Source organism: Centroberyx gerrardi, chromosome 17 (genome assembly GCF_048128805.1).
Source record: "Centroberyx gerrardi isolate f3 chromosome 17, fCenGer3.hap1.cur.20231027, whole genome shotgun sequence".
NCBI lineage: Eukaryota > Metazoa > Chordata > Actinopteri > Beryciformes > Berycidae > Centroberyx > Centroberyx gerrardi.
This window is the reverse complement of record NC_136013.1, coordinates 11,846,605-11,871,653: the sequence shown is the minus strand read 5'-3', so window position 1 is coordinate 11,871,653 and position 25,049 is coordinate 11,846,605. Positions and strand designations below refer to the sequence as shown.

The following is a 25,049-nucleotide window of genomic DNA, read 5'->3' as shown; positions in this document are numbered from 1 at the left end:
TCATTTCCATGGAGCTATAATCTATCTTCAAACAGAAGATGGCACCAATTTCGATCGCTTAATCAATATTGTATCGAATATATAGTGTTTCTTCAAATCTTGGCACTCCTTGGGTTTCTTGGCTGACGTTTTCCTCTGATTGGCATGACTTCATTAAATTGTCTGTTAGTTGATATGGCAGAACGAAGCGAACTGGGAGATATTTGAGAGCACCGGCTGTAAAGTGTATCTTGTGTGACAGACAGAGGATTATCACTTGTCTGTATCTCTCACCTTTGTGTTTGTGTGTGTGTGTCTGTGTGTCTATGGAATAGAGACAACATGTTTGTCTGTGTGTAAGAGAGAGAGAGGCTGAGCGTGCATATGTGCCTTATTGTGTGTATGTGTGTGTGTGTGTGTGTGTGTGTGCGCGCTGTCACATGCACTGTACATCTCTCGTTCCTCAGTTGTTGTTATCTAACTTTCAGTGCTTTTAATACCAGAGGTCAAAAACAAAACTGTAGTCTGCTGGAGAGAGAGACAGAAATGGAGTGATGGAATCTCAAAGGAATGACTACAAACAAACATCACAGACAGACTGCAAATACCAACAGACTTTCCACTGTCTTAAACAAACGGTTCTCTCCTGTATGTTTGGAATGAGCCTACGTGTCTGATGATCCCTTACTGTATGTAAAAAAAAAAAACACCATCGTTTGAAAGGATTCGGGGGAATTGATGCAGGAATGATTGAAAATCAACGAGGAAGTACACAGCCTGTGAAATATCCACCGTGTTCTGACTTTACATTCATTGCTTTATTCCATTTTCAAAGAAGAACTCTTGAAAAGACTTTCCGCTTACTCAGATTCCACTTAAGCCACTCTATTGAACTGTACAGCGTCCTTGGTCAGAATACAAATCATTTGTTATTGAGTGGGCCAGGACTATAAAGTGAAACTCCTCTGCCACTGAGATAACTGCATGCATAAAGAAGGCTGAGGCTGTCTGTAATGCCGTAACGATTCCTTACGATGCATAACTCTTATTTTGCTGCAGGTAACATTCCCATTTGGTTACTTACTCACCACCAGTCGCCCCTTAGCAGGGCACATAGACACGCATTCTGTAGGAAGATTAGTATTGAGCAATGCAACCATAACATTCTCTTCTCCCCCAGCCTCAGGCGTCTAGTCCTGGCCCCCCTGGCTCCCAATGGCCAACATGCAAATGTCAAAATTGCGTAAACTTTGAAGTGGCTGTAGAATTCCTATGTTCTCTCCTTCTCTCGTTCCTCACTTCCTCCCCCTTCTTCAACCCCAGCATCCTCCCCCACTTTATCACCCACTGCTCCTCCATAATCTTGCTCTCTCTCTCTCTTTCTCTCTCCTCACCCCTTGCAAGGCCCTCTATCTCACCCTTTCTTTCCCCTGTCTTTCACCCAAACCCCCCTCCTACTCTCCTCCCCCACCCCTGTTCCCTCACTCGGGGCCATGTGGAGTTTCTGGGAGTGGCGGCTGCTGCTGGCTAGTAGGTGGAGGGGAAGAAAGAAGGAGAGAGAGGGCGGGGGGCAGGAGAGAAGGGTAGAAGGTCTTCTCAGACTCTTGGAGCCTCTCTAGTCCAAGCCAAACAAAGTGACAGCAGCACTCTTCTAAAGAAATCTCCCCATTCACCACATGATCACAACATTCACCCGGTCTGAGGAGGTCAGAGGTCAACAAAATGTGCAAACACACACATATGTACACACATATGCACAGCCAGAGCCTAGAGGACAACACAGTGTTCCAAAAAGGGTGCCGATTTGGGGATCAAACACATACACACACACACTCTTTAGTATATTTTCCACCCAGCAATGGACTCCTAATCTTTGTGTGGTTCAGTGAACCTCATGGGTGGGCTTGGGGCTTGACGTGGGGTGGGGATAGTGTCCCGGCAGGACAGCCACGTTTGGATTAGCGCTGTCCCGTGAGCCTGACCACAGCAGATACACACACTGATAACCCCCGAAAAAAGAGAAAGGGAGGAAGACAAAAAAGACAGAGCAGGTGAGGAAGGGACAAAGGGGAGAGAAAGGCAAGTGCAAAAAAGGAGAACAATAAACGTAAAGAAAAAAAATTAAACATATGAAGGGTTTCATTCCAAAATGAAATATCTACCATTTGGAAAAAAAGTGACACCTACTCACAAAATGATTGATAGCACATAATGATACTTTTAAAAGGGCAGTTGATAACTAAAGTTGACCCAGTGATGATCCTCGGACAAGTCAATATTTTTGAGAAATAGAATCATGAACAATCTATTTACAATCTGACAATCTACAATCTATTTCACAAATATCTATGGTCACACTCAAACAGATTTAAGGTCATCGTGTTTCTGTATAGCAGAACGGAATGAGTAAGCATGGTTGGAAATGAGACTAATAATACTAGTAACAAAGAAAGAAGAGGTGGTTGACAAGAAATAAAGGGAGGGAGAGCAGCTTAGGCTTTCGAGTCAGTTCCTTACGGTAACAGGTGCACACACACTGCTTCACTTTCCCAGTGAGCAGAGCAGATAGATAGATACACGCCCCAGGCTCCTTATATCTCTGTCAACCCTCAGCACACATTCCTCCTTGACAAACCAGGCATTAGAGAAGATGGAGAGATAGAGAGAGAAAGAGATTGGGAGATATGTACGCTGTGTAAGAGTTGGTGAAAAGGATAAGATACAACAGAAGCGTTTCTTTTTTCTTCACCTCAGATGACATATTACGTTCAGTTTTATTTCTGAGTTTGAATTAAAGTCACACGTTGATCATGTGAAACTAATGGTGTTCAAGTAATGAGTGCAGAGTAGGAAAACTTTTGAGTTGATCTGTGCTTCCCGGGTCAGATTTGGTGGTCAAACAGTCTTAAGGGATGGGAGGAGCGGGGAAAGGAGGGAGAAAGGAAGAGTAACTGTGAGAGAAGGAAAAGGAGAAAGAAAGATATAGTGGGAGGAGAGAGGTGATGAGAGAGGCCCTTCTCAGCAGCAGTCGTGCGTAGAGCGAGCTCTGACGTCTGTTTGTACGCTACCATGCGTGGCTGCACGCACGCACACACACACACACACACACACACACACACACACACACACACACACACACACGCATACACACGCACACAAACACCCACACAACAGACTAAAGCACCAGGACACTTGGTCTTGGTTTCTGACTCCACAGGTGAGTTTCAAGGCATGAAAAGGCAATCGTTTGAGCATCTCATGACATCCATCCATCCGTCTTTCCTTTTCCCGTCGTTCCCACCCTGTCAGAGAGAGGCAGAGGTCTCTATGGGGCCGTTCACACCCGTACACAGTTAGACAACCAAGTACAACACAGCAGGCTTTTACTTTGAATGAGCTCATGGTATTTTTGCAAATATGTATTTTAAATCTTAAGGTGATTGTAGGTGGTTTTTTTGTTTTTTGTTTTAAATCAGTAAAGGGGATTCCTGCTGAACCAGTGTGGGTTTACAGTAACACTAGAAATCATGATGAACCACAACCACAACTTTAGGTAAAGCAGGTACAGGAAGACCATGAAGTCATACTACAGATGTGTTCAAAACACAACTAGAATCATTCATATATTAGCACTCTCATATTGATTTGTTGAACATTGTGAAATAGAGAGAATATAAACTAGAAAATAGAAACTTAAACTAAAATACATTGTACATATTTAATACAATAATTAAATACACACTAAGTGCAGACATTTTTCTATAGTTGTTGAACATTGTCCAAGGCCTTGCAGGGTCTTGATCAGACTAAACTTATACATTTAGAAATTTTTGGACACATCAGTACAACATTTATCAGTTGATGCTCACACTTCATGGAACATTTTGGAGTGTTTTATTTTTCTAAAAATGCTATTCAAAAATGGTGAGCAATACATGTATATCCATTTTCTTGGTCATATGTGACCAAGTGTGTGTATCAAAATCTCTTGGTACCAAATTTCTGCCTCTTTCCCCATAGTTTTAGTTGCTACTCTGCTGATTACAGATATATTACACCATTTACAAGTTGATAATATATATATATGGGTTATATATGTGAACAGTGTGCACTCTTAGCAACACATCTTCCTGCCTCTTCTAGTGTTTTATCGAATGGTATCTCAGCCCAAAGTACTCAAAAGAACCAGAAAAGCGCCAGAAATGTTTTCCTTCTTTGATGGCAGACAAGTTTATTTTAATCCACCGATAATGTCTCTTCGCTCAGAACAATATGGCAAAATCTCTCTCAGTTCAGGTGTTGAAAAATATCATAAGCATCTAGTGTATCTTGAAGGACAAAGGTTGGAGTTTATGTGTGCATCAGTGCTTTCAATATTGTTCCTGTGTTTGAAGTGCAGTGAAAGAGAGAGACAGAGAGAGAGAGAGAGAGAGACTGAAGGCAGGATAGAAGAGCTAATATTTTGATGTGTTAATTTCACAACACTAATGAGCGACAGATAGGAAGCCAGAGAGAGAGTATAAGAATGAGCAAGAGAGAGAGAGAGAGAGAGAGAGAGAGAAAGAGACTAGAGGGAGAGGGAGGTCGTTCACACCCTCAAAGAGGTGCTGAAAGTGGATGAGAGGCATCGTGGAAAACCCCACTTGGCTTCTCTTTGTCACACTCTGCCCCAAAATACAAGGAGGGCAAGGACAGAAATTCACCTTGGGTGTGTGTGTGTATGAAATGTCAGTGACGTCTTATAATTGTATAGTTTATACAAATCTGGAGCTTAGCATAGCTGTTTACAAACTTGGGTAATGGGTCATGGAGCAAAAATACGTAAGTCAAACCTACTTGGAAAGTCCAGATGCCATGGATGGAGTGGGCGACTTCAGTGACTTTTTAATTAATTTTAATGATCTATTTGCTCGTTCAGGGCCTATACAGTGCAGTGATGAAGGTGTGTCGCACACGGTGCACCTTCCTTCTTTCTCTGTCTCTTCTGATTCATTGCCAACTTACCCTTGGGGCTCTGTGTATGTGTGTGTGTTTTTTGGAAGAGGGTGTGTGTGAGTGTGTGGGCAAGCTGCACAGCACGCACCCTTGTATGTTACCACGCCAGATTCCCTCAGGTCTCAGCCACAAGAAGCGGTCGCACACACACGCACGCACACACACACATCAGCAGATAAACTGCTATGTGCAATATACACACGCACGTTACTTTATGTGTGTGTGCTTCCGTGTGTGTGTGTGTGTACTTATGTGTGGGTGGTCGCTGTAGGACTGAGGTGAAGACTTTTGGCCTGATAGCAATCTAAGAGCTGTGCGCTTGAGTTTGCTGGGAAATGTATATGACTTTTACCGTTGACATACTCATTGTGAAAGTAAAAATAAGTTCCTGTAGTTATGATTTGCACAATTCAACAGGGTAAGTTTCAGAAATGAAATGAAATGAATCTCAATTCCACACGCAAAAGCATATTTTAAACCAATTCAATTATAATTATAGGTCATTCAAAAATTGTATTTAGTAGCTTTTTGTTTTTGATTTTTTTTTTATTATTTACTTTGCAGATCAGTATAACTATTATTGTTTATTATATTTAAATTTATTCAAAAAACACTTTTACTTGCCAAAAAAGTAACAAAATTCTGTTGCTGTCAGAAAAAATGCAATAAATGTTTATTTTTTATTTTATTTAATATTAGTGTATTCTTTAATATACAGCTTGACTGGTTTTAATTTTTAGATATTTAAAAAACAAAAAAATCATTGAAATCATCTGAGGAAATTAATAATTAACTGCACAAAGCAGTTCACTGTGGTTACCGCTTATTGATTTATTCATTCATACAGTTATTGACATTTGAATTAGAAAGCATTATATTAATTAGAAATGTGTAGCATATTTAATTGATCATATAAACAGAAATATATTAATAAAAAATCCTTTACAATGCTTTTAAACAATTGGTACTGGTTTCCTAATCCTAAATTTAATTTATCAATCGATGTTAGCCTTAGATTTTCTGCCAAAATTCTGAATATGCAGAATATGTTTTTAATCTTGTAACTTTTACAGTTTAATTTTGATGAAGAAAATGATAGATAAAGTCCAACTCTCCTCCCTTGTTTTGACCACAACAGCAAAACAACCCCTGAAAGCTATGATCCCCCAAAAATAATGACACCAAAACCTGTGTGTGATGGAAATAAGGAAGAGAGTGAAAAATGATACTGAAAAACTATTAACATTTTAAAGCCCAGTTCCTGGCATCTCCTCTCTTTCTCAGAGTCATTACCAAGCCTTTCACACCTCAAGGATCCCCAATCTCACTCTTTTATCCCATGTGATAATGAGATTGCCTTGGATTGTCCTGCAAAGTGGTCTCCTCTCCACACACACACTCTGCCCCATACACACTCATGCAGGCTAGTTTCTCTCCAGCCCTGGAAGAGTTAATCCCCTTTACACCTGTCCTATCAGACACCTGTCTCAAACCTCTCAGCCAATCAGAGGAGAGTGAGGGAAACTGTCTGGCATGAAATAAATCTGGGCCCCGATGAGAAGAGAATCACAACACTTGACTCATCTGTGTGTCACTGCTCTTCTCTGCTAGAGTGATAGACTTTATTACCGCTAAGGAAGAGAGAGACACACATACATACAGCGAACAATTCAAACTAAAGGAACCTATCCCCAGCTGACTTGGATTGGAGACATGACCAAAGAGACTGAGTAAGTTCTGTGAAGATGCATTTCATATTTCATATAATATTTTCTTGGACTTATGGCATTCATGTACCAAGAAAAACGAGAATTAGTTTTGACTGTACGACTTGCTCAATAGTGTAGGATGCAGGACTTGTACCAACATGCTAAATATAGACAGTGTTTTAGATGACTTGTGTGTAATTTTGGTGAAATACAGTAAGTGGTTCCAGGTTGTGGGATAGGAGAGACCACTAACCCCCCCCCCCCCCCCCCTTCTTTCTATCTGCAATGAGACCCCCATGTGAAACATCCCTGTTTTAAGAAAGGGGTGTTTTGCGGAGGAAATTGATATGGATAGCCTCAAACTCACACACACACACACACACACACACACACACATACACACACACAAAGTTGGGTCTATGGTGGTAGCGGGTCTGTTTCGGGTTGTGTTGACACTAACCTAGGGGCCAGAGAGCACAAAAGGAGACGGGGAAATGAGAATCTCCTCTTGAGGTGTTGGAGAGAGACAGAGGGCAATGACAGCATGTAATGCATTGAATTACATAATGGTGAAACCCTAGACGCAAGCCCCTCTGTGTCTCTGTGTAGAAACATGTGCATTCAGCTGTGTTTAGGGGTAAATGGAGAGTAACTAATAGACGTGGTGTTATGTGGTGTTTAGTTTTGTGGGGCTGCTGAGTGAGGGGAGACAGAGAGAGACAGGTGCATGTCATAGCAGGTGTTTTACTCTGGCATCAATGCATAAAGTTATTGTTAAAGTGTTTTGCTTGTTTGCCAAGTGCTATGTTAGAAAGCAGCGTTCATTATTCTCTCATTAATCTTAATGAGGAATCCTGTGTGGTGGTGAATACCTGGGGTCTTCCTCTGCTGTCAGCACATTTGATTAGCTGTTTATCCAGAGTAAACTGGCTCTATTTGTTCATTAGCTACTTCAGTCAGACTCTCAGGGGGCTTATCCTATCCTAACAAAACTCACTGCAACTCTTTACACACAAATCCAACTGATTCCCTCCTCCAAATCCCAGGCTTTTTTTGTAATATGGAAACCCAAAGCTCACCTGTGTGAGGGTTGTGGTGTTGTTTTAATTTAGTAAGGTAATCTTTTCATCTATTTTGAGATCTAGTGACAGTGAAAGATGCAAATGAGGATTCAAAATAAGATTCAAGAATGCATAAAGTTTTTTTTTTTTCCCCACTTTCTTTCACAATAATAAAACCACAGAAACACTAGATGTATGTGTGTATGTGTTTCTGTTTGTATTTGTGTGTGTGTCTGTGTGTGTGTGTGTGTGTGTGGACGGGTGGGTGGCCCATGGCTTTTTGAACCTTTTTGACACCATTGAATCTGAGGGATGTTACTCAGCTCTGTGGTTTTGCAATCGAAACCCTCCTCGCTCTGGGGCAAGTATGTGCAGTGCTCCGAGGCTCAGACGCTGCTATTAAACCCCAGCTGCTCTCGCTCTGTCAAACCCTGCATGTCAAACACATAGACACGCTCAAATAACATTCATTTGCATCGCCACAGCAAGTTTATTTGCCTGTGGAACCACTGGAGAATTTTTGCAAATACAATCATACCTTTCTCTATGTGTTTATGTTTTAACACGTCAACCACCGTCTAATCAAACTCAACTGTTTCCCCCTCAATACAGGACTCTGGGACTGGTCCTTCAGAACGAGAACTTCAACTATAGCCGTTACTCTAACTACATCATGGACTCCTGGTCGTACCTGGAGAACCCGGTCCCCGACTTGAGCAGATCCAAACCCAGACTCCACCCAGGAGATGACCTGACAGCCATCACCATGCTGTATGAACAGTGCAAGGTAGCTAATCCATAATCAATCAATCATCAACATCCCCAGACTTGAGTTGAAGGTTAACCTCAATTTTAAATTCTATTTTCTTAACTTTTTTTTTTGCATTTTAATTTCCAGAACCAGAAAGAACCGAAGGGCAACCGTGGCATTTGCAAGCCAACAGAGAAGTAAGTGTGTGAATGGGATTGGCTGCAAGCTTGCAGAGACAAAATCCACCTATTCGCCAAACAGTTGTGGCTATGATATTATGTGTTTGTGCAACTACTCATGCATGCCAGTCTTGGTGTGGTACACATTTTTACCAAGTAGATGCCTTTACATGAAATCCATCACTCAGTCATTAAAGAATATACTGTAGATGATTCCATTCCCAAAATGTTAGTATTTGGGATAGTCTATTCTTCCAAAATGAGTTTTACTTTCATATCATTTTAATGTCATTTTGGAATTAAACTCTTCACACGCATCCTCCCTTATTTTTCACCCGTCCCCTGTTGTCTTTGAGCCAAATGTATTAAGAGAGAGGGTATGATGGAGAAAGAGAAAGGCAGGGCTTTGGGAGGTCAGAAGCAGGTGAGTGGGTAATCCTCAAGTCAAACAGAGTCAGAGGGATTACTGGCTGCCACTCCTCCACCTATCCAATCCTTCCATCCATCTATCCATCTAACCCCCCCCCTCTCCTTCTCTCTACCATCTTTGCCTTGCGAAAAGAGTTTCACAACTCATAGACGGGAGCTCTGTCCTCACTGAGCTCTCCATTCCCCGTACTCACGTTTTGTTTGGTGGATGAGAAATGGCCATTGTTGGGGCGCACTGTTGTCCCCTCCAACACTGTAAACACCCCATAGAGAAACTCAAACACAGAGAAAAAAAAACACTGGATTAAGTGACAAACAGTTCCCACCCAGACTCAGACCCTGTCTTTCTGCGAGTTAACTTTGCAGTAGCTCTCTGTGTGTGCTAAGAGGCTTCAGACACAAGAGAGCTGAAGTGCTTTTATTGACTGTCATACGTTTGCACAGTCTGTATTGATGTGCTAGTATTCAGCCTTCTGTACTGGCTACTGTATAAAAGACAGTCACCGAGTCACTTTAGCGTGTTGTATGTTTACTGTCACTTTAGCGTGTTGTTTGTTTACTAGCCCCATTGATACGTGGGTGGAGTACTACAGAGTCATGATGACCTGACAAAACGTGTGTTACTGCTATAATTAAATAACTCTTCCTCTTCTCCCCCCTCTCCCCCGCAACCCTTCCCAGGACTCTCACTAACTCCTCCCTTGAGCTGGTTTCCTTGGAGACGCCCACCAACATCATGAAGATGCTGTCGGACAACATTCCCTCCAGCCACCCCCAGGACATTTTAGGATCTTCCATCTGCACCCCCACCAAGTCGAATGTCTCTCTGGCCACGTCGGACACCTACGCCACCCTGACCACCGCCATGGTGGAAGGCTACGACAAGCAGGACCTCAACAACATCTTCGACTCCCTGCTGCAGAAGTGGCCAACAGAGGCAGGGGCTTTCCCTGACGCTAGCGCCGAGGTAAGACTGAACTATACATATACATCATTTGGTATTTCTGTGTTTGTATTCTAGTCTTTCTCCTTTTCTCTCTCTTACCTCTTTTCACTATATTTTATAGTGCCTCCCCTTCTCTTTCTTCCTCTTACTCTGCCTCTTCACTTTATTAATCCCTGTGTCTTGTGTGGATGTCAGCCTCTTCCCTACAGCGATCCCTTCTCTGAGGACCAGTCCAGCCCGGTCTACTCAGGCTCCTACACCAGCTCCCCTCCAGAGAGATACAGGAGTGAGTTCCAGTTTGCCCTGGGAGCCCCCCCGGCCTCCCCATACAAGTCCACAGAGCTGCCCATGGTCTACCTGAACAAGGGACAGTTCTACCCCATCGCCCTCCAGGGAATAGACAGCACCGCTGGCCCCACTGCCAGCAAAGTCAAGGTGAGTCAAGGCATCGCACTGTGTTGAGTGCAGATTCTTTTTCAGGGATAGGCTTTTTTTTAATTTGATTTGCATTTACATTTTAGGCATTTTGGTGACTGTAGTTCTGGGTGCATCCTTCCCTCCAGGCTCATTAATGGTTCCATGAATACACACATTCTTTGCGTGCCACCAGGCCAACCCTTCCCTAAATCTCTGTCCCTCCCTTGGAGCCAGCTCCTTGGTGACTAATTCCCCGCTGAGCTGTACCCACACTGGGCTGGTACAAGTAGAAATGACATTGTCCTGCCCTGTATCATTTATTATTATGGTGGTGTAATGAGGCCAGAGTACAGCAGAGCTCAGCTCAGTTTGTCTGGCTCGAGCAGCGTGAAAAAAGAGGAGAGCACAAGGAGAGGGGAAGGTGTGGCGTGGCTTAAAAGCATAGGTGACAACCCTTTTCTTTGTCAGGTGAATAAGAGGATAAGAATATACCCAAACACACACACACACACACACACACACACTAGCTCATTGCTAATAGCTGATGACAATGCAAGGAGAAAAGGGGGATTTGGAGTGATGAATGAAGGGGTGATGGCTTAGAAAGGAGAGTTGGTTGTTATTGGACATGTAGGCAGGCGTAAAGAAGTACAATCACCAAGACAAATGTACCTAATTCTCTCCTTCTCTGGTTCCCTGTCACACATACCCACACACACACACACACACACACACACACACAAACTCATCTATTTCTTTCTCTCCCTCTCTCCACCTCAGACAGTAGTGATGGCTGTGTTTGAGAATGACAAGAGCCCAGAAATACAGCTTCGCTGTTGGAATCACTGGCATGCACGTCAGCCCACTGTCAAGCAGAGGGTCATTGACATCGGTATGTTCTTCACACATTACAAAACACACACACACACACACACACACACACACACACACACACACACTAAACACGTAGACAGTAACATTTTTGCTTCTGTTTCTTTTATGGGTTTTTCTTTCATATGTTGCATAAAATAATGAATTCATCATTCTGATCTGATTAGAGGTGACACCTACTTCAGCAACAACAATAACTGAAAAGTGTTTTGTGCAAATAAAGAGAAGATTAAAAAAACAATGTATTTCTTTTAATAGCGGACTACAAAGAAGTGTTCAGTGGCATTAGCAACATAGAGGAGGTGGCTTTCAATGCCCTCTCCTTTGTTTGGAACCCCAACGAAGAAGCCAAGGTAAACATACAAGAAACTCTCTCTCTCTCTCTCTCTCTCTCTCTCTCTCTCGCTCTCTCTCTCTCTCAGAAAACTGTACACATGTGTCACTACCAAACTACAATGCAGCATTACAGTATAGGATACATATTACTATTAATGGCTCTGCACAGCAAGTTTACTGAGTAGAAAAGGAACAGCAAGGGTGGTAGAAGGAACAGGAGAGATTTAGGAGGAAGGAGAGGAAAGGTGGAGAAGGAAGGTAGCGAGAGAGGGAGTGGTAGAAGAGGGAGGAGAGGAATCCTAGATATGTGTTTGGCCCCGAGGCTCCTGTCACCACAGCAGGCGAGAGCCACGTCTCATTTCAACCTTCTCAGTGGCCCCAAGGCACCGGGGTGGGGCCACAAAACCTGCTGCAGGTGGAGAGAGGGAGGAAGAGCAGAAACGAGAGGATAGAGAGAATAGAGAGGATTAATAGAGAAAAATGAGGAAGACCAAAAATGAAACAAACATCTACAGGTCACTTTCAAGGCAGACAAAAGACGGCAATAGCAGGTGTTCTCAGTGCAAAAAGAGTCAATTTTTAACTAAGCATCCATCATCAACTAACATCACTCAACTATCTCTATTTTTACACCGGTCTTGAAGCTCAGTCCAAAAAGATGTCATCGTGCAAATATCACTGGCTTCTTGATGTTTGTTTTCATTGGCATACACTACTTCCCTATATGTGCCTGTCATTATATGTCAGATTGGGACACTCCTTGAGTGTAACCTGAATGATGTCAATAGTCCTCATATAACCTCATATCCATACAGTGTACACTAGACAAATTATCTCTTCACTATTATACTTATTACTAGATTAAACATAAATGTGGCTCCTTGTTTATAAGGAGTCAGTCAGTCGATTAAATTGTCAGTTTATGGTAGCTAATTATAGTAACAAGTGGGAAACATTATAAATAATGATAGTAACCCTCTCCTCTCCTCTTCTCTTCTCTTCCAGGTGTACATTGGCATCAACTCCCTGAGCACAGACTTCTCCTCTCAGAAGGGAGTGAAGGGTCTGCCTCTAAACCTGCAGATAGACACTTATGACTTCAGCACAGGAACCAACCAGCTCATACACAGAGCCGCTTGCCAGGTCAAGATTTTCTGTGATAAGGTAAGTCACTGTGCTCCAGTTCACTTCGTTTACCCTTTGGTCGTACAAGTAAAAAAGGAGAACTTAACATTTGTGTAATCAGAGTGTCATTATTTTGACTGTGTGGTTGTGTGTGTTGTCTGCAGGGTGCAGAGAGGAAGATGCGAGATGAGGAGAAGAAGAGAACCAAGAGGAGGGGCAAGAACACTAGTGACGCCAATGGTGAGTGTTGCATCTCTTTGAGATAATTATTTGTACCCCCCAACACCTCCCCAAACACACTCACACACACATGACATCCTCAGATGTCCATTCTGACATTGTGCTCCCTCCTTCTCCCTTCCAGCCAGCAAGTCTTTAGTGAGCAGCTCAGTGGGCAGCGACTGCACCTTCTTCACGACCCTGGATGACCATGTCACCCAGCCTGTTCTCTTCATCCCAGAGACGCACCTCTCCAGCATGCAGCGCTGTAGCGTGGTAGGTAGCCTTCTCTCCTCTCCTCTCCTCTCCTCTCCTCTCCTCTCCTCTCCTCTCCTCTCCTCTCCTCTCTTACTTGAGATTTCCCTCAGCTTTCTGAGGATCTGAGCGTTGCAGCAATAGCGTGTTACGTGAATCATGTTCCCGACCCCTGTATCCCTGCAGGCTACGGGACAGGCACGAGAGAGGCAGGGGAAAAGTGTGGGAAACTATGTAGTGGGAAAAGTGGGCTGGGAAAAGGAGGGTGTCAGCGAAAGTGAGATGAAACGCTAACCTTAGATCAGATGAGCTAATTGGAGTCGAAACCAGGCACAAGTACAAGCTGCTACAACTGACTGACACTAAGATTAAGCTGTGGGGGCTTACACACCTGGCGCACACACACACACACACACACACACACACACACAGACACCTGACACACAGACATGCTCATGGCACCCCCTTCCTCTAATGTTCCTGTGGTTTCCAGTGCTGTTGACACAAGACAGTGGAGGTGGTGAGGGTGCTGTTCAGACAGGCCAGTTTTCCCACACTAGGGAGTCTGGAGGGCTGTGTGTGTGCTTGTGTGTGTGTGTGTGTGTGTGTGTGTGTGTTTGTGTGTGTGTGTGTGTGTGTGTGTGTGTGTGTGTGTGTGTGTGTGTGTAGGCAAAGAGGCATCGCCCGAAAAAGAGACCTGAGGGAAAAGGAGATATGCTTTTCATTTAGATGGTGCTTCAGGGGAATGCCATTCATAACTTGCTTTAGGAAATATGCACTAGCGCTACTTCACAGTGATTAAACAGTCCGTTTTAAAAGAGAGTACGCAAACAATAGACACAATAACAAGGCTTTCTACTACTACTATTACTTTGATAATGCACTGACACACAGTCTGATATGAATGGCTGATAGGTGGCGAAACTCTGATTGGCTAGAGTGATAAATAAGGCCCAGGATGGTGAGCCTTGTATCTGTAACTCTCCATCCGTGTCCACGCTGTGAGAGGTCATGGGAAATGCAGTCTCTCAATGTAATGATAACATTCCTTCTGTTGTGTTCCGCACAGACAATGGTGGGAAGGGGGACATTAAGCAATGCCTTTATCAGTCGGGCTCGTTCTAATCGCATTACTGATCTTCTCTCTCTCTGTTTCCCTCTCTTGCTGCAGGCCACTCCTCTAACAACTCTGGACGAGGTTGAAAGGTAAGCATGTGCTAGTACATACCAGGCAATATGAACAGTTTAACATCGCAAAGAGTGACAGTTAATTGCAATGGAACATACCGTGGCCGCTTGTACATTGTAGGCAGCCAGATACCTTGGTGATGGCTTTGAGTCTGACGTGGTTATCTTTGTGTTTCCAGGAATTCTCTGAAGAGGTTGTACCCAGAGAGAGGAGAACAGAGCAGCCCTCCACCCAGCAAACAGGCCCGCAGGGAAGACCCACAGAGAGGTATGCGGGAAAATAAAGCGTCTAATATTTAAAATGATCATTTTAAAGTCACAATTAAACTGCATTTTGAGAGCATCCTGCTTCCTTAATTTGATGTATTTCCTGGTGAAACAGGATATTGGGGCAAAAGGATCATTCAAAATTTTAACCCAATGGGATATCAGTTAGGGAGAGAAAGGCAGTTTTATTTGATTTGATGGGAAGGCCAGAGGACCAGGATGGTTTTATTGGTTGGAGTTTTTATGTACGCCTCCTGGCACACGATGAAATCACCACTAAAGATTTTCTGTTTTCCAGGAGGTAAAAGTAATGACACATTCATATAAAAATACAAGAAAATATTTTGGCATAAATTGTGAAATAGGTGCATGGTATGATAGAATGAGATAAAAAGGCGAAAAAGTCATTTTTCATTTCAGTGTGACTAAGCATTCTCCATGAGTTTCTGACTTTAATGGGTTTTTGTTTTCTCACATTTGCAGTTCTGCTGTACGTGAGGGCAGAGACTGAAGAGGTGTTTGACGCACTCATGCTCAGCACACCAACACTGACGGGCCTACGGGAAGCTGTAAGTGACACACACACACTTGCTTCACACACAACTCATATACATGCGAACACACACGCATACACACACACACAAACACACATTCCTGATTTACCTGACCTGATCTACCACCTCTAGTGATGTGACAGATATACTGTACCTCCACTTTTCCTCTATTGTCCTTTCTTAAGACAAGCAGACACACACACACTTCACACATCCTTCACACACACACACACACACACACACACATGCTCACACACATGTTAACTTTATCTTCTGTCATCCTTCAAGTATATCATCTTTCTTTCAACAGGAGATAGTGCTAACTGTCCTCTCATATTCCTTTCCTTCCTCAGATTTCAGAAAAGTACGGTATGCAAAAGGACACCATTGGGAAGATCTACAAAAAATGCAAAAGAGGGTGAGTATCATGGGGATTCTTGGTATGGCTGTGCCCACCTTTTTTGACAACCAGCTAAACACACAAGTTGGATAAAGGCAATTCTATTCACATTTACTCGACGCAGTCAGCGTGCATAAAGTCAGTGCTTAGTTCATGGCTTACTCTCAGCCTCCTCCAAGGAAGCCAATGCTGCCAGACCGGGTCGGTAGGTTAGTTGGCTCTGCTCTCTGGAATGTGTTAATTGCAGCTCCTCCAAAAGAAAGACAAATGACTGAGGGAGGATGGAAAGATTTCAAAAGTCCTGCGGATGAGTCACGGGCGATTGTTTTACTTATTTATGTTTTCATAATCTGATCTCATCGCTGCACCAGGAAGTTTTTGCGGTGTTGAAAGAGATAGCGAGTCCTGATAGCTGGCAGATTTTAAGGCTTCGGGTGACTTCCAGTAAATGAGACTTGCCTTTGAGGCGAAGTTGATGTCACGGGTTCTAGTCTGTCCGTGAGGTTGTGTGTCATGATATTTCTCATCATGAATAGGCGATGTTTACAGCTCAATGGCCCTGAAAAAGGTAGATATCTCAGCTAGAAGCTTTTCCAAATATCCTCAATTTTACATACAAAATGCATCTATCGTACTCATTCAAGAGCTGGCAAACTGGTGATAGTCTGGATCTTTTCCTGTAAAACAACTGAGAGGATCAGAGGGGCTTTCATCTCATAATGTGTTGTCTACTTCGACTAACTATCCCTTGAGATGTTAGTAAGCCCTCCTGACAGAGGCTGAAACACCCTAGGGAGACTGTCCTCTTGCTGCTAGCTAGGACCGTGGGGGGAGCAGCTAAGCTAACAGGTTGGGTTACATTCTCCCCGCTGTTCCCTCCCTCTTTTTTTTTGCTCTTGTCTTCAATCAGTCCATGGCCCTGTGGGCAGAGAGCATGAGCTGGCGGTTAGTTCTGTCATTATAGACTTAAAGACTTAGAGGTTAGTGTTAGTGGGGAGGAGGAGGAGACTGACCTGATTTACTGCCATTAGTGATGCGGGATAGATATTCCTCCACTCTTCCTCTTTTTGTTTTCTTCAGAAAAGCTTCCTTCAGACTAAATGACGTGTTGCTCTTACAGTAACCCAAACAACAAGAAAAATTTTCCTTTTGTTTATGTCACGCTAGTGTGAAAGTCTAGAGCAGAACAGCAGATGTCTTAAGATGCCTTTTCTCCATGCTCACTGGAGTAACCTTAGTTTTGTTTTTGCTTGTGTTTTATTCAGAATTTTCATCAACATGGACGACAACATTGTTGAACACTACAGCAACCAATCCGCCTTCCTCATTGAGATATCCGAGGTCGTCAGCGGTCAGTTCCAGATCACTCTCACTGAGCTATGAGGACAAGCATCCAATCAGCCACCTGCTCCGTCGCAGGATCTAACAAATCACAACTGCCAATTTCAACCATCTCTAAAAGCACTGCCCAATCAGAGACACTGCAGGCCAGATGGTCTGGACCACCAAAACCAATAAGGGAACTGGATTGAACAGAAAGTTCCAATATTTCCAATCATAGTTGGAACTGTCAAACCGTTTTTAGACTTTGCCTTTGTAAATACCACTCACCCCACTTTTTATATTTGAATTAAATATTTTAACATAAGAGCAATTATGATGGATATGCTGTAAATATATAATGTAAATAGAATTAATATGACAATGTTTTATGAGCTAGCCATGTGCATATTGTAATCCATTTACCACGAATTGCTACATATTTCAATTTTTTAGGAATTCTGTACATGTTTTGTGTATGGCGTATTTTCAGAGGATGCCGTTCTTGCTGCTTGCAATCATCATTTCTTCAACAAGATATCAAGAGCCAGCAGTGCCTTTTCTCATGCATCCCATCGCTACCAACCTCTCTTTCATTCCATTGTATTATTCCATCACCTGCTGATAATGTTTGTCGCTGTTTGATACTGCCAGAAGTATGATCCCGTAGCTTCCTGTTAGTTTCACGACTAAAATGACCCGACGGTGGGTTGCGTTCAGAACCGAAAGTCACACATTTCCCTTCTCAACACCACACGGAGTTAGTATTGGCCATCATTTCGCCCGAGACTGCACACATTTCCTGACTGTATGGTGTAACCACAGAGTTTTCCCACTGCGTTTGAACCACTTAGAAGCAGTTCAAACCCCAAACCCTGAGGCCTTTCAGTGGAATTTTATTTTGTGTGTGTGTGAAAACCTGTTGGATTTTTCCTTTTACGTTACGCATCATTTCAAAGCGAACATGTATCCCTGTAATATTTCATTATTATACCACGGCAATTCTGGTTGTATTAGTCATATCATGCCTTTTTGTAAGAAAATAAAGAAAATGCATAATAGGTTTCATGGTTGGGTCTCATTTCATTTCATTCAGTGTAAAAGCATACAGATCTGATTTAAAACTATTCACTGCTTAGCCAGCTTCAGTTATCAACAGAACGAACAAAAGGAATGGACGAAAGGCACTGTGTGTGTGTGTGTGTGTGTGTGTGTGTGTGTGTGTGTGAGTGTGTGTGTGTGTGTGTGTGTGAAAGCACTGCAGAAATACAATTAGTCTTATGAAGTGAAGCACATATGGGATACAGTATATATGAGAAGCAACTCCTTACTCCTTAATAATCAGATCAAAGAAAAGCATGGATTTCATTTGTATGAACAAGGGTCCAGTGTTATTTTACTGTGAGAGGGGGGTCGGTGGTTCACTCACATGCAGATGAACAGACAAACAAAAACAAATTGCATTCTGGTGTGCTAGCAGCCCCATGTGCTCCAAAACAGGCAGTACACATATGTGGTAGTGTGAGCACAGGGAAAAGCAAGAGAGGCACTCTGTCTGAGATGTAACACAGACATCCTTCAGCAAGTAAAGAGAAAGAGAGAGAGAGAGAGAGAGAGAGAGAGAGAGAGGGAGAAACAGACAGACAGGGAGGCAGCCAGGCAAACAGAAAAACAAAGACAAAAACAAGGACAGAGAGAGATGCAGCAACAGACACACACACACACATAAAGACAGAGAGAAACAGGAGGTAGACGGAGGTGGCAAGACTGATGAAGCAAGGATAGGTGAAGGAGGAGGAGGAGGAGGAGGAGGAGGAAAGAGAGAGAAAGAGAATAATGAAGAGGTGGTAGAGCCATCTGCTGCCACAGAGGGAATCATCTTAGCCATTCAAACAAGAGCGGAGAGGCAGCCAGCGGAGGCAGCAACCTGCAGTCAGATACCACTACCCCTCCTGAATGGTAAGTGACTGTTCAATGTGTGTGTGTGTGTGTTTGCATGCATGTGTGTGTTCGTTTGTGTGTGTCTGTGTCGGTGTGAGAGCCGCTGTTCATGTGTGAGAGAAACTGTGCGAGTTTGAGCTATTAATAACTTACAGTGTGTTCATCATTGTCAATTTAGGATTATTCAATGCTTTGTCTTCCTGCGGATGTTTCCATATCTTTCCTCCTGTCATCTCTCCATCCAAACGTTCTCGATTCAAGCATCTTACAGGTGTTGTTACTGAATTCAAGACATTTCAGTGGCAGTATGAAAAGGCGAAGGGACCAGACTAGAAAATATTTAGATCAAATCTTAATGACATTTTGAGGCAGCACAAAAATGACATGAAAATAAGCTGTTATATAAGTGATGTTACTGTGATTTTGGTACCAAAATGAGACAAAAAAAAAAAAAGTTACCTCATGTTAAAAAAAACATGGATAACTGATAACTGATAAATAGCTGGTTATAATGAACTGATAGGTGACCTTTTGTGATGCAGTCCATGAAGCAGCTGACTGTCAAACCCGTTTGAATCACTGCTCATGCAGACAGGTCCTGACAGCTGAGTCAGGTCTGTGATTTCTGTCTGTCATCCTCTCTCTTTCCTCATGTGAATAAAGTGACAATAATCCAGCAGTAGAATAGAAAATATTCCACTATTTACAAGGATCACCGCGATGTTAGGACATGATTTTAGACATAGATGACGTGTCCCTTTAACATCCATCTCCTCATGCCAAAGGTTTATTCTATATTCTATTCTATTCTATTCTATTCTATTCTATTCTATTCTATTTTCCAATACTTGATTTTGGCCTTGGTTTTGGCCTTAATAATGAACTCTTTGAATTAGAAATTACCCTGAGTTTACCATTTTCTGCAATTATTTACCCAGTGAAACTGCTTCTATGAACAAAATATCCCTATAGATTACAATATTATCTCCCTAATGTATTAGCTACCAAAACAATATCTCTTTTGACAAGGCTTACTCATCTGTTTTCACAGAAATTGCACATTTGTTACACCCTTTTTTTTTTTTGCTAGATCGAAGAAGTTTCTTTATAAACCATGGTGAACATGAAAGCACATGATCATTCAGTGTACAATAGTCCAGTCATTGCAACTCAGCAGCACAAAGGGTGCAAACAGTAATGAGTGTTCAATGTAGACACAACTTCAGATATGACTTTTTTCTTGACCAACAATAGGTAGCCTATATCTCCCTCACTTGAAAATAATTTTTTTAATTAAGCTACCGAGCTAAGGAAAGCTAAGGAAAGTCTGGAAATTGACTACTGGAAAGTCAATTCCCTGTGATTTTTGCATTTGCTACTGCAGTTTTTTTCTGATCGTGTATTCACTGGTGTGTGTGTGGGGGGGTATTTTATAGGTGTGTCATCTAAGGACAATGTTTTCATTTAGGTAGAAGATATCTTAATTTTGCATAGAAGGACGCATTTTATGTGAAAAGAGTTACGTTTCATCAACACAACATGATTTTTGGTTTTATGTTTATAGCTTTGGAAAAAACTGAGCATGTAATGTGTGCAAGTGACCGTGACTGTGAAAAATTGTGATGACTGTATACTGTAGCTACTGTTGAAAATTGAAACACATGGAGTAAGGGCAATCTTCTACACTTAGACATGGTAGTCATCATATTATGATTCTCACACATTCTGTGTGGTCGTTCCTTTGAAAGGGATGGTGATTGATTGTGGCTGCTTGTTAAACCCCTCTGTGTGTGTATGTGTGTGTGTGTGTGTGTGTGTGTGTGTGTGTGTGTGTGTGGGCACTGTGTATGCATACTGTATGTCTGTGTGAGTCAGACATCATCAAGCTGTCTTGTCCCCGTCCCCGAGGGCATTCTTTCTTCCTCCAGGCTGAAACACTGTAGATAGACTCACTCAGCATTCAGACACCGGCCTGACATCATTACTGAACTGAATTCTTCCAAGGTCACAGCTGGCCATTAATCGACAGGCTTGGAGAAGACAGCATCATGTACGCGCGTGCACCAGACACACAAATACACACACACAGGCACACACAAACACACAGAGGCGTGCACACGTTCACAGATGTACACAACCATGCTAACATTTATGAATACGCACACACACGCAAGCACAGAGACAATCAGGTCTTGTACAGAGAGGAATCTAAGTAGGTCTGGTGATAAATAAAGCGGCTCAGCTCAGTCATGTTGAGACTGGCCAGGTTACCGTATCCTAGCAACAGAGACGGGCATCGACCGTTCAGTCTTTTCCTGTCCAGCACTGGAGCAGTGGAGCCCTTCGCTCCGGTTCCCACCCCTCTGTGTCTTTCTCTCTCCTTCCCTCTGTCCTTCTGTCCTGATCTGACACACACAACCTCCCCACCTCACTCTCTGTCTCTGTGTCTTTCTCTTTCTAGCAAATCAGTCCGAAGTGAAGAGCCACAAGAGAGGAGAGTGACGATGAAGAGGTAATGTATTTCTTGAGGTGTTGATCTAATTGATCCAACTGTATTGATCATTGTATTGAGCTACTTTGCCTTTGCTAATTGCTATTGATTTGTAGCTATTTGAGGAGGCAAGATATTAAAAGCTTTGTTTGGTTTCTCTTACAGGCACAGTTAGGTCAGTGGTTTCTGGCCAGAGGAGACACTTGTGGCTGTTTTTTCTTCTACATCAACAGACAGAACCCACAGGAGAGCTTTCATCTTCATCATCACTCATCATCACAATCCAGTTGTCTATGCTGCGGGGAGAGTCCGACTGTTCTGGTCCCTCCAGGCCATCGTATAACAGTATATAACAGTCGAATAACAGTGTGAGTATTTTCTTAAGAAGGCACATTAAGGACAGGTACTGTGAAGCTGGTGTGTTTTACATGGAACTATCTTGACTTCAACAGAGTCCTCTTTCATCCAAAGGTACAAGAAGGAAAACAGAATTAGGGCTGCACTACCCATAATGCACACTCCAGCCTCCATGGTGATGGGCATTGTCTTTGCCCCAGTGGGATTGGTCCTTGTCTTCACCGCCGCCATCACTCCTCAGTGGAGAGAGGGGCAGGCGCGCCTGGGCATGACGGGGCCGGGGTCACTTCCTCGGTCAGGGGTAAAGGGTCAAGGGTCAGGGGTCAGGGCCGGGTCAGTGGAGACGCTGCTCCTGCTGCGCTCTGATGGACTGTGGGAGAGCTGCCTGCAGGTGGCGCACTCGGAGCTGAAGCAGTGCTGGCCGGTGGCGGGCGCGTACCAGAGAGACCCTCGGGTTTGCCTGGCACAAGGCTTGGTGCTAAGCTCCTTGTTCCTGTGCGGCGCTGGCATTGTTCTGGCGTGTATCGGGGTCCGCTGTTGGACCGATCTTCCTCTGAGAGGTGTAGCGGCGACCGGTGGCCTCTTGGTGGTGCTGGCCGGGCTGCTGAGCCTCACTGCCCTGGGGGTGTACACTCACAACCTCGGAAGACTGGGGATGGAGGATCCAGGCCAAGGGATCAACAACAGGTTCCCTCACCTCAGCCTGCGCCCAGCCGGCTCGCTCTACTTTGGATGGCTGGGTTCATGCATACAGGTGCTGGGAGGCAGCGCTCTGCTGCTCAGCTTCAAACGACCAAGATGCCCGACCTGCCCCTCCTGCCCAGAGCTGCCCGCTTGTCCTGTGTGTCGTTCCTGTCCAGACATTAACAAGTCAGAGACAGAGGTGTATGAAGTCAGCTGTTAGAGTGTGAACCTCAGAGACAAGCACCTCAGACAGCATGTGTGACGTAGCTACGTCCAGAAAGACTAAACCAGAGGATGTGGGTGAAGATGGACCAATTTGGATAAGAGAAAATATATTGCTCCTCCTCCTGAAAGTCAGCTGTTCAGCTAATGAATCTAAAACTGCCAACAAATGAAATGAAAATTGAGAGAACCAACTTTTGAATGCCTACAAACCACAGGACATTGTCAATATATTATTACTTGATTAAGGAACTTTATTTCTAATACCAACAGGTATGAACATGTTGATGGGTTTCATTGCCACTGGATATTGGCAGAAATATCATTTTGGTGTGTAAAATATAAAGTGATGAATGATACAGTTGAAAAAGCTTGTAAGAGATGTAATGTGCTGTCTGCACTGGGGGAGTATTGGCAGAAAAGAGCTCAAATCCATGCTGCCTTTAACTGCAACAACTTGTAAAATGTCATTGAAGTATCAATTTGTGCTGCATTTTACATACTGTAGCCATGCCTTTGTACTGTTAGCGGAAACTTTACATTTTCATACCTTATCAGGTTCTCTGTGCTTTTCTTGTATAATGTGTTCTGTGTCCGAACAAAACTGTGAAAATGTAATATATTCATAATAAATCATGAGAGCAGATGCTTCGATGATGTCAGGATTTTAAATCGGGAGGATTGGGAGAGTTATTTTCAGAATGTAATCCATTACGGATCTCGGATTACCTGATTAAAACTGTAATCAGTAACATGTTTCACTGGATTTCTTCAGCTCTACCTTTTAATTTGTTTTGGGTTACTTAACTCTAAATAGAGAGTGATGTTAAATGAATGTATATCAAACATGGCTTTTAGTAATCCAGTGAAAAATCTTGAATTATTTTCTGTAAAGGGATCTATGGAAAACAGAGACCAATTTTTGATGAGCAAGATTACTGTAATCCCATTACATGTCATCTGTTACTTCCTTAGGCTGTCTGTCAGATTAGCCGTTTGGACAATAACTTGATGAGCCTTCATCTGAAGTGAAGCATATGTTTGATGAATGTGATGAATATGATGCCACTTATTTGATACCGTGAGCAGTGAGAGGAGAATGTGTTGTTAGAGGAAAGGAGAGCAGGATGTACACAGCAGAGGAGGGTTTATTCTTTGTAAATGATTTGTTGATGTTCAGTTGTAATTCTGTGTTCATACTTATGGTGAATTCTGCATTAAATAAACAAGATTCAACAACATGGCACTGTGTGCTACTTCCTAACACCACTGTTATAACTGAGGATGAGAGTGGCAGCAGATCCAGACAGATTTTAGGAAAGAAAAGTATTCAGGTCAGACCCTTGCAAACACAGAAAACAATTACAAGAATTTTCATTATATAGGGCAGAAAAACAATTCATCATAAACAGAACTAAAGGCAAACAGGTTCATTTTGCTCTTGCACCTAATGTCACATTCTCAAGATATTTCATACATTATGAATTAATGAATTATACTATATGTGTACATATTTGCCGTCCTTATATGTACTGCACTTATCTATACAGCATGTTCTAGTGTTGGACAGTGATTCAAATTCATTTTCTCCACAGAAAGCTAAGAGGCAGTTTATTTCAGTCAACAGAGAGCGGAAAGGTCATTGCAGTCCTCAGTGCAATTTACTGAATTAGCAGCAAGATGCCTCTTATGTGAACAGTTCTCCTTGATTTGTTGACAAGACGAACAATTCAATTCGTTCTGTCAGTGGAAAATAACACCATTCAGTGAGTGACTAACAGCGTCTTGATGAGACCGAGTGTTCAGTACAGAGAACAAGGACATCATCTGGCCCTCCGTTACCTAAGCATGCCATCGCAATGACCTAGTTTTGTCGAGTGAGTGCAGACAAGACAAGTCTTCTGTGGAATCAACAGACAATTAATTTTCAAACTTATAGAATTAAATGTTTAGTTTGCTGGTTAAAACTCTCTAAACAATAGAACAAGCATTTCATTGAATTTGAATGTTTTTTTTTATAATTTGTTTGTACAAATGTGTTAGTTTATGACACCCATACCAGCACCAGTAAAACCATTGTGTGCTGTGACACTGTATATTGCAATATATAAACCCAATGTCATTTTTCAAAGAATGGGTCAGTACCTAAGTAGAGTCATGAAGCCATAAAAATGTATTCCCAAATAAATGTTGAAAAATTGGTATCCAAAGCCAATGGCTATGCTCTATTTCAGAAGTAGTCCCTACAATGTGAGGTACACAATAAAATATTGTAGGTTATTGTAGGTGCTTGACCTAAAAATCAGGGTCAGTTTTGGTAGGTTAACCTACCC

At 42.7% G+C, this 25,049-nt stretch overlaps 2 protein-coding genes across 2 annotated transcripts; both read left to right on the top strand.

Moving 5' to 3' along the window:
* Nucleotides 1–6,559: 6,559 nt before the first annotated feature.
* On the top strand, nucleotides 6,560–18,082 carry grhl3 (grainyhead-like transcription factor 3). The gene is made up of 15 exons (XM_071910205.2): nucleotides 6,560–6,704; nucleotides 8,357–8,531; nucleotides 8,643–8,692; nucleotides 9,785–10,070; nucleotides 10,245–10,484; nucleotides 11,247–11,358; nucleotides 11,616–11,710; nucleotides 12,699–12,857; nucleotides 12,983–13,058; nucleotides 13,183–13,313; nucleotides 14,464–14,498; nucleotides 14,660–14,748; nucleotides 15,231–15,316; nucleotides 15,655–15,719; nucleotides 16,967–18,082. Exons 1-15 carry the CDS (start codon nucleotides 6,688–6,690, stop codon nucleotides 17,082–17,084), a joined length of 1,734 nt encoding a protein of 577 aa, XP_071766306.1. The 5' UTR covers nucleotides 6,560–6,687; the 3' UTR covers nucleotides 17,085–18,082.
* A 784-nt stretch (nucleotides 18,083–18,866) lies between these two features.
* Nucleotides 18,867–22,804, top strand: cldn23l (claudin 23-like). The gene is made up of 4 exons (XM_071910218.2): nucleotides 18,867–18,980; nucleotides 21,424–21,474; nucleotides 21,619–21,821; nucleotides 21,906–22,804. Exon 4 carries the CDS (start codon nucleotides 21,965–21,967, stop codon nucleotides 22,712–22,714), a length of 750 nt encoding a protein of 249 aa, XP_071766319.1. The 5' UTR covers nucleotides 18,867–18,980; nucleotides 21,424–21,474; nucleotides 21,619–21,821; nucleotides 21,906–21,964; the 3' UTR covers nucleotides 22,715–22,804.
* Nucleotides 22,805–25,049: the final 2,245 nt, after the last annotated feature.

What these genes read in the sequence shown, in the direction of transcription:
- grhl3 (XM_071910205.2), top strand. An exon ending in GCATGCAGCGCTGTAGCGTG is followed by an intron (nt 13,314 to 14,463) that starts GTAGGTAGCCTT and finishes CTCTTGCTGCAG; the next exon opens with GCCACTCCTCTAACAACTCT. An exon ending in ACTCTGGACGAGGTTGAAAG is followed by an intron (nt 14,499 to 14,659) that starts GTAAGCATGTGC and finishes TTGTGTTTCCAG; the next exon opens with GAATTCTCTGAAGAGGTTGT.
- cldn23l (XM_071910218.2), top strand. Translation starts at nt 21,965, where the DNA reads ATGCACACTCCAGCCTCCATGGTGATGGGCATTGTCTTTGCCCCAGTG.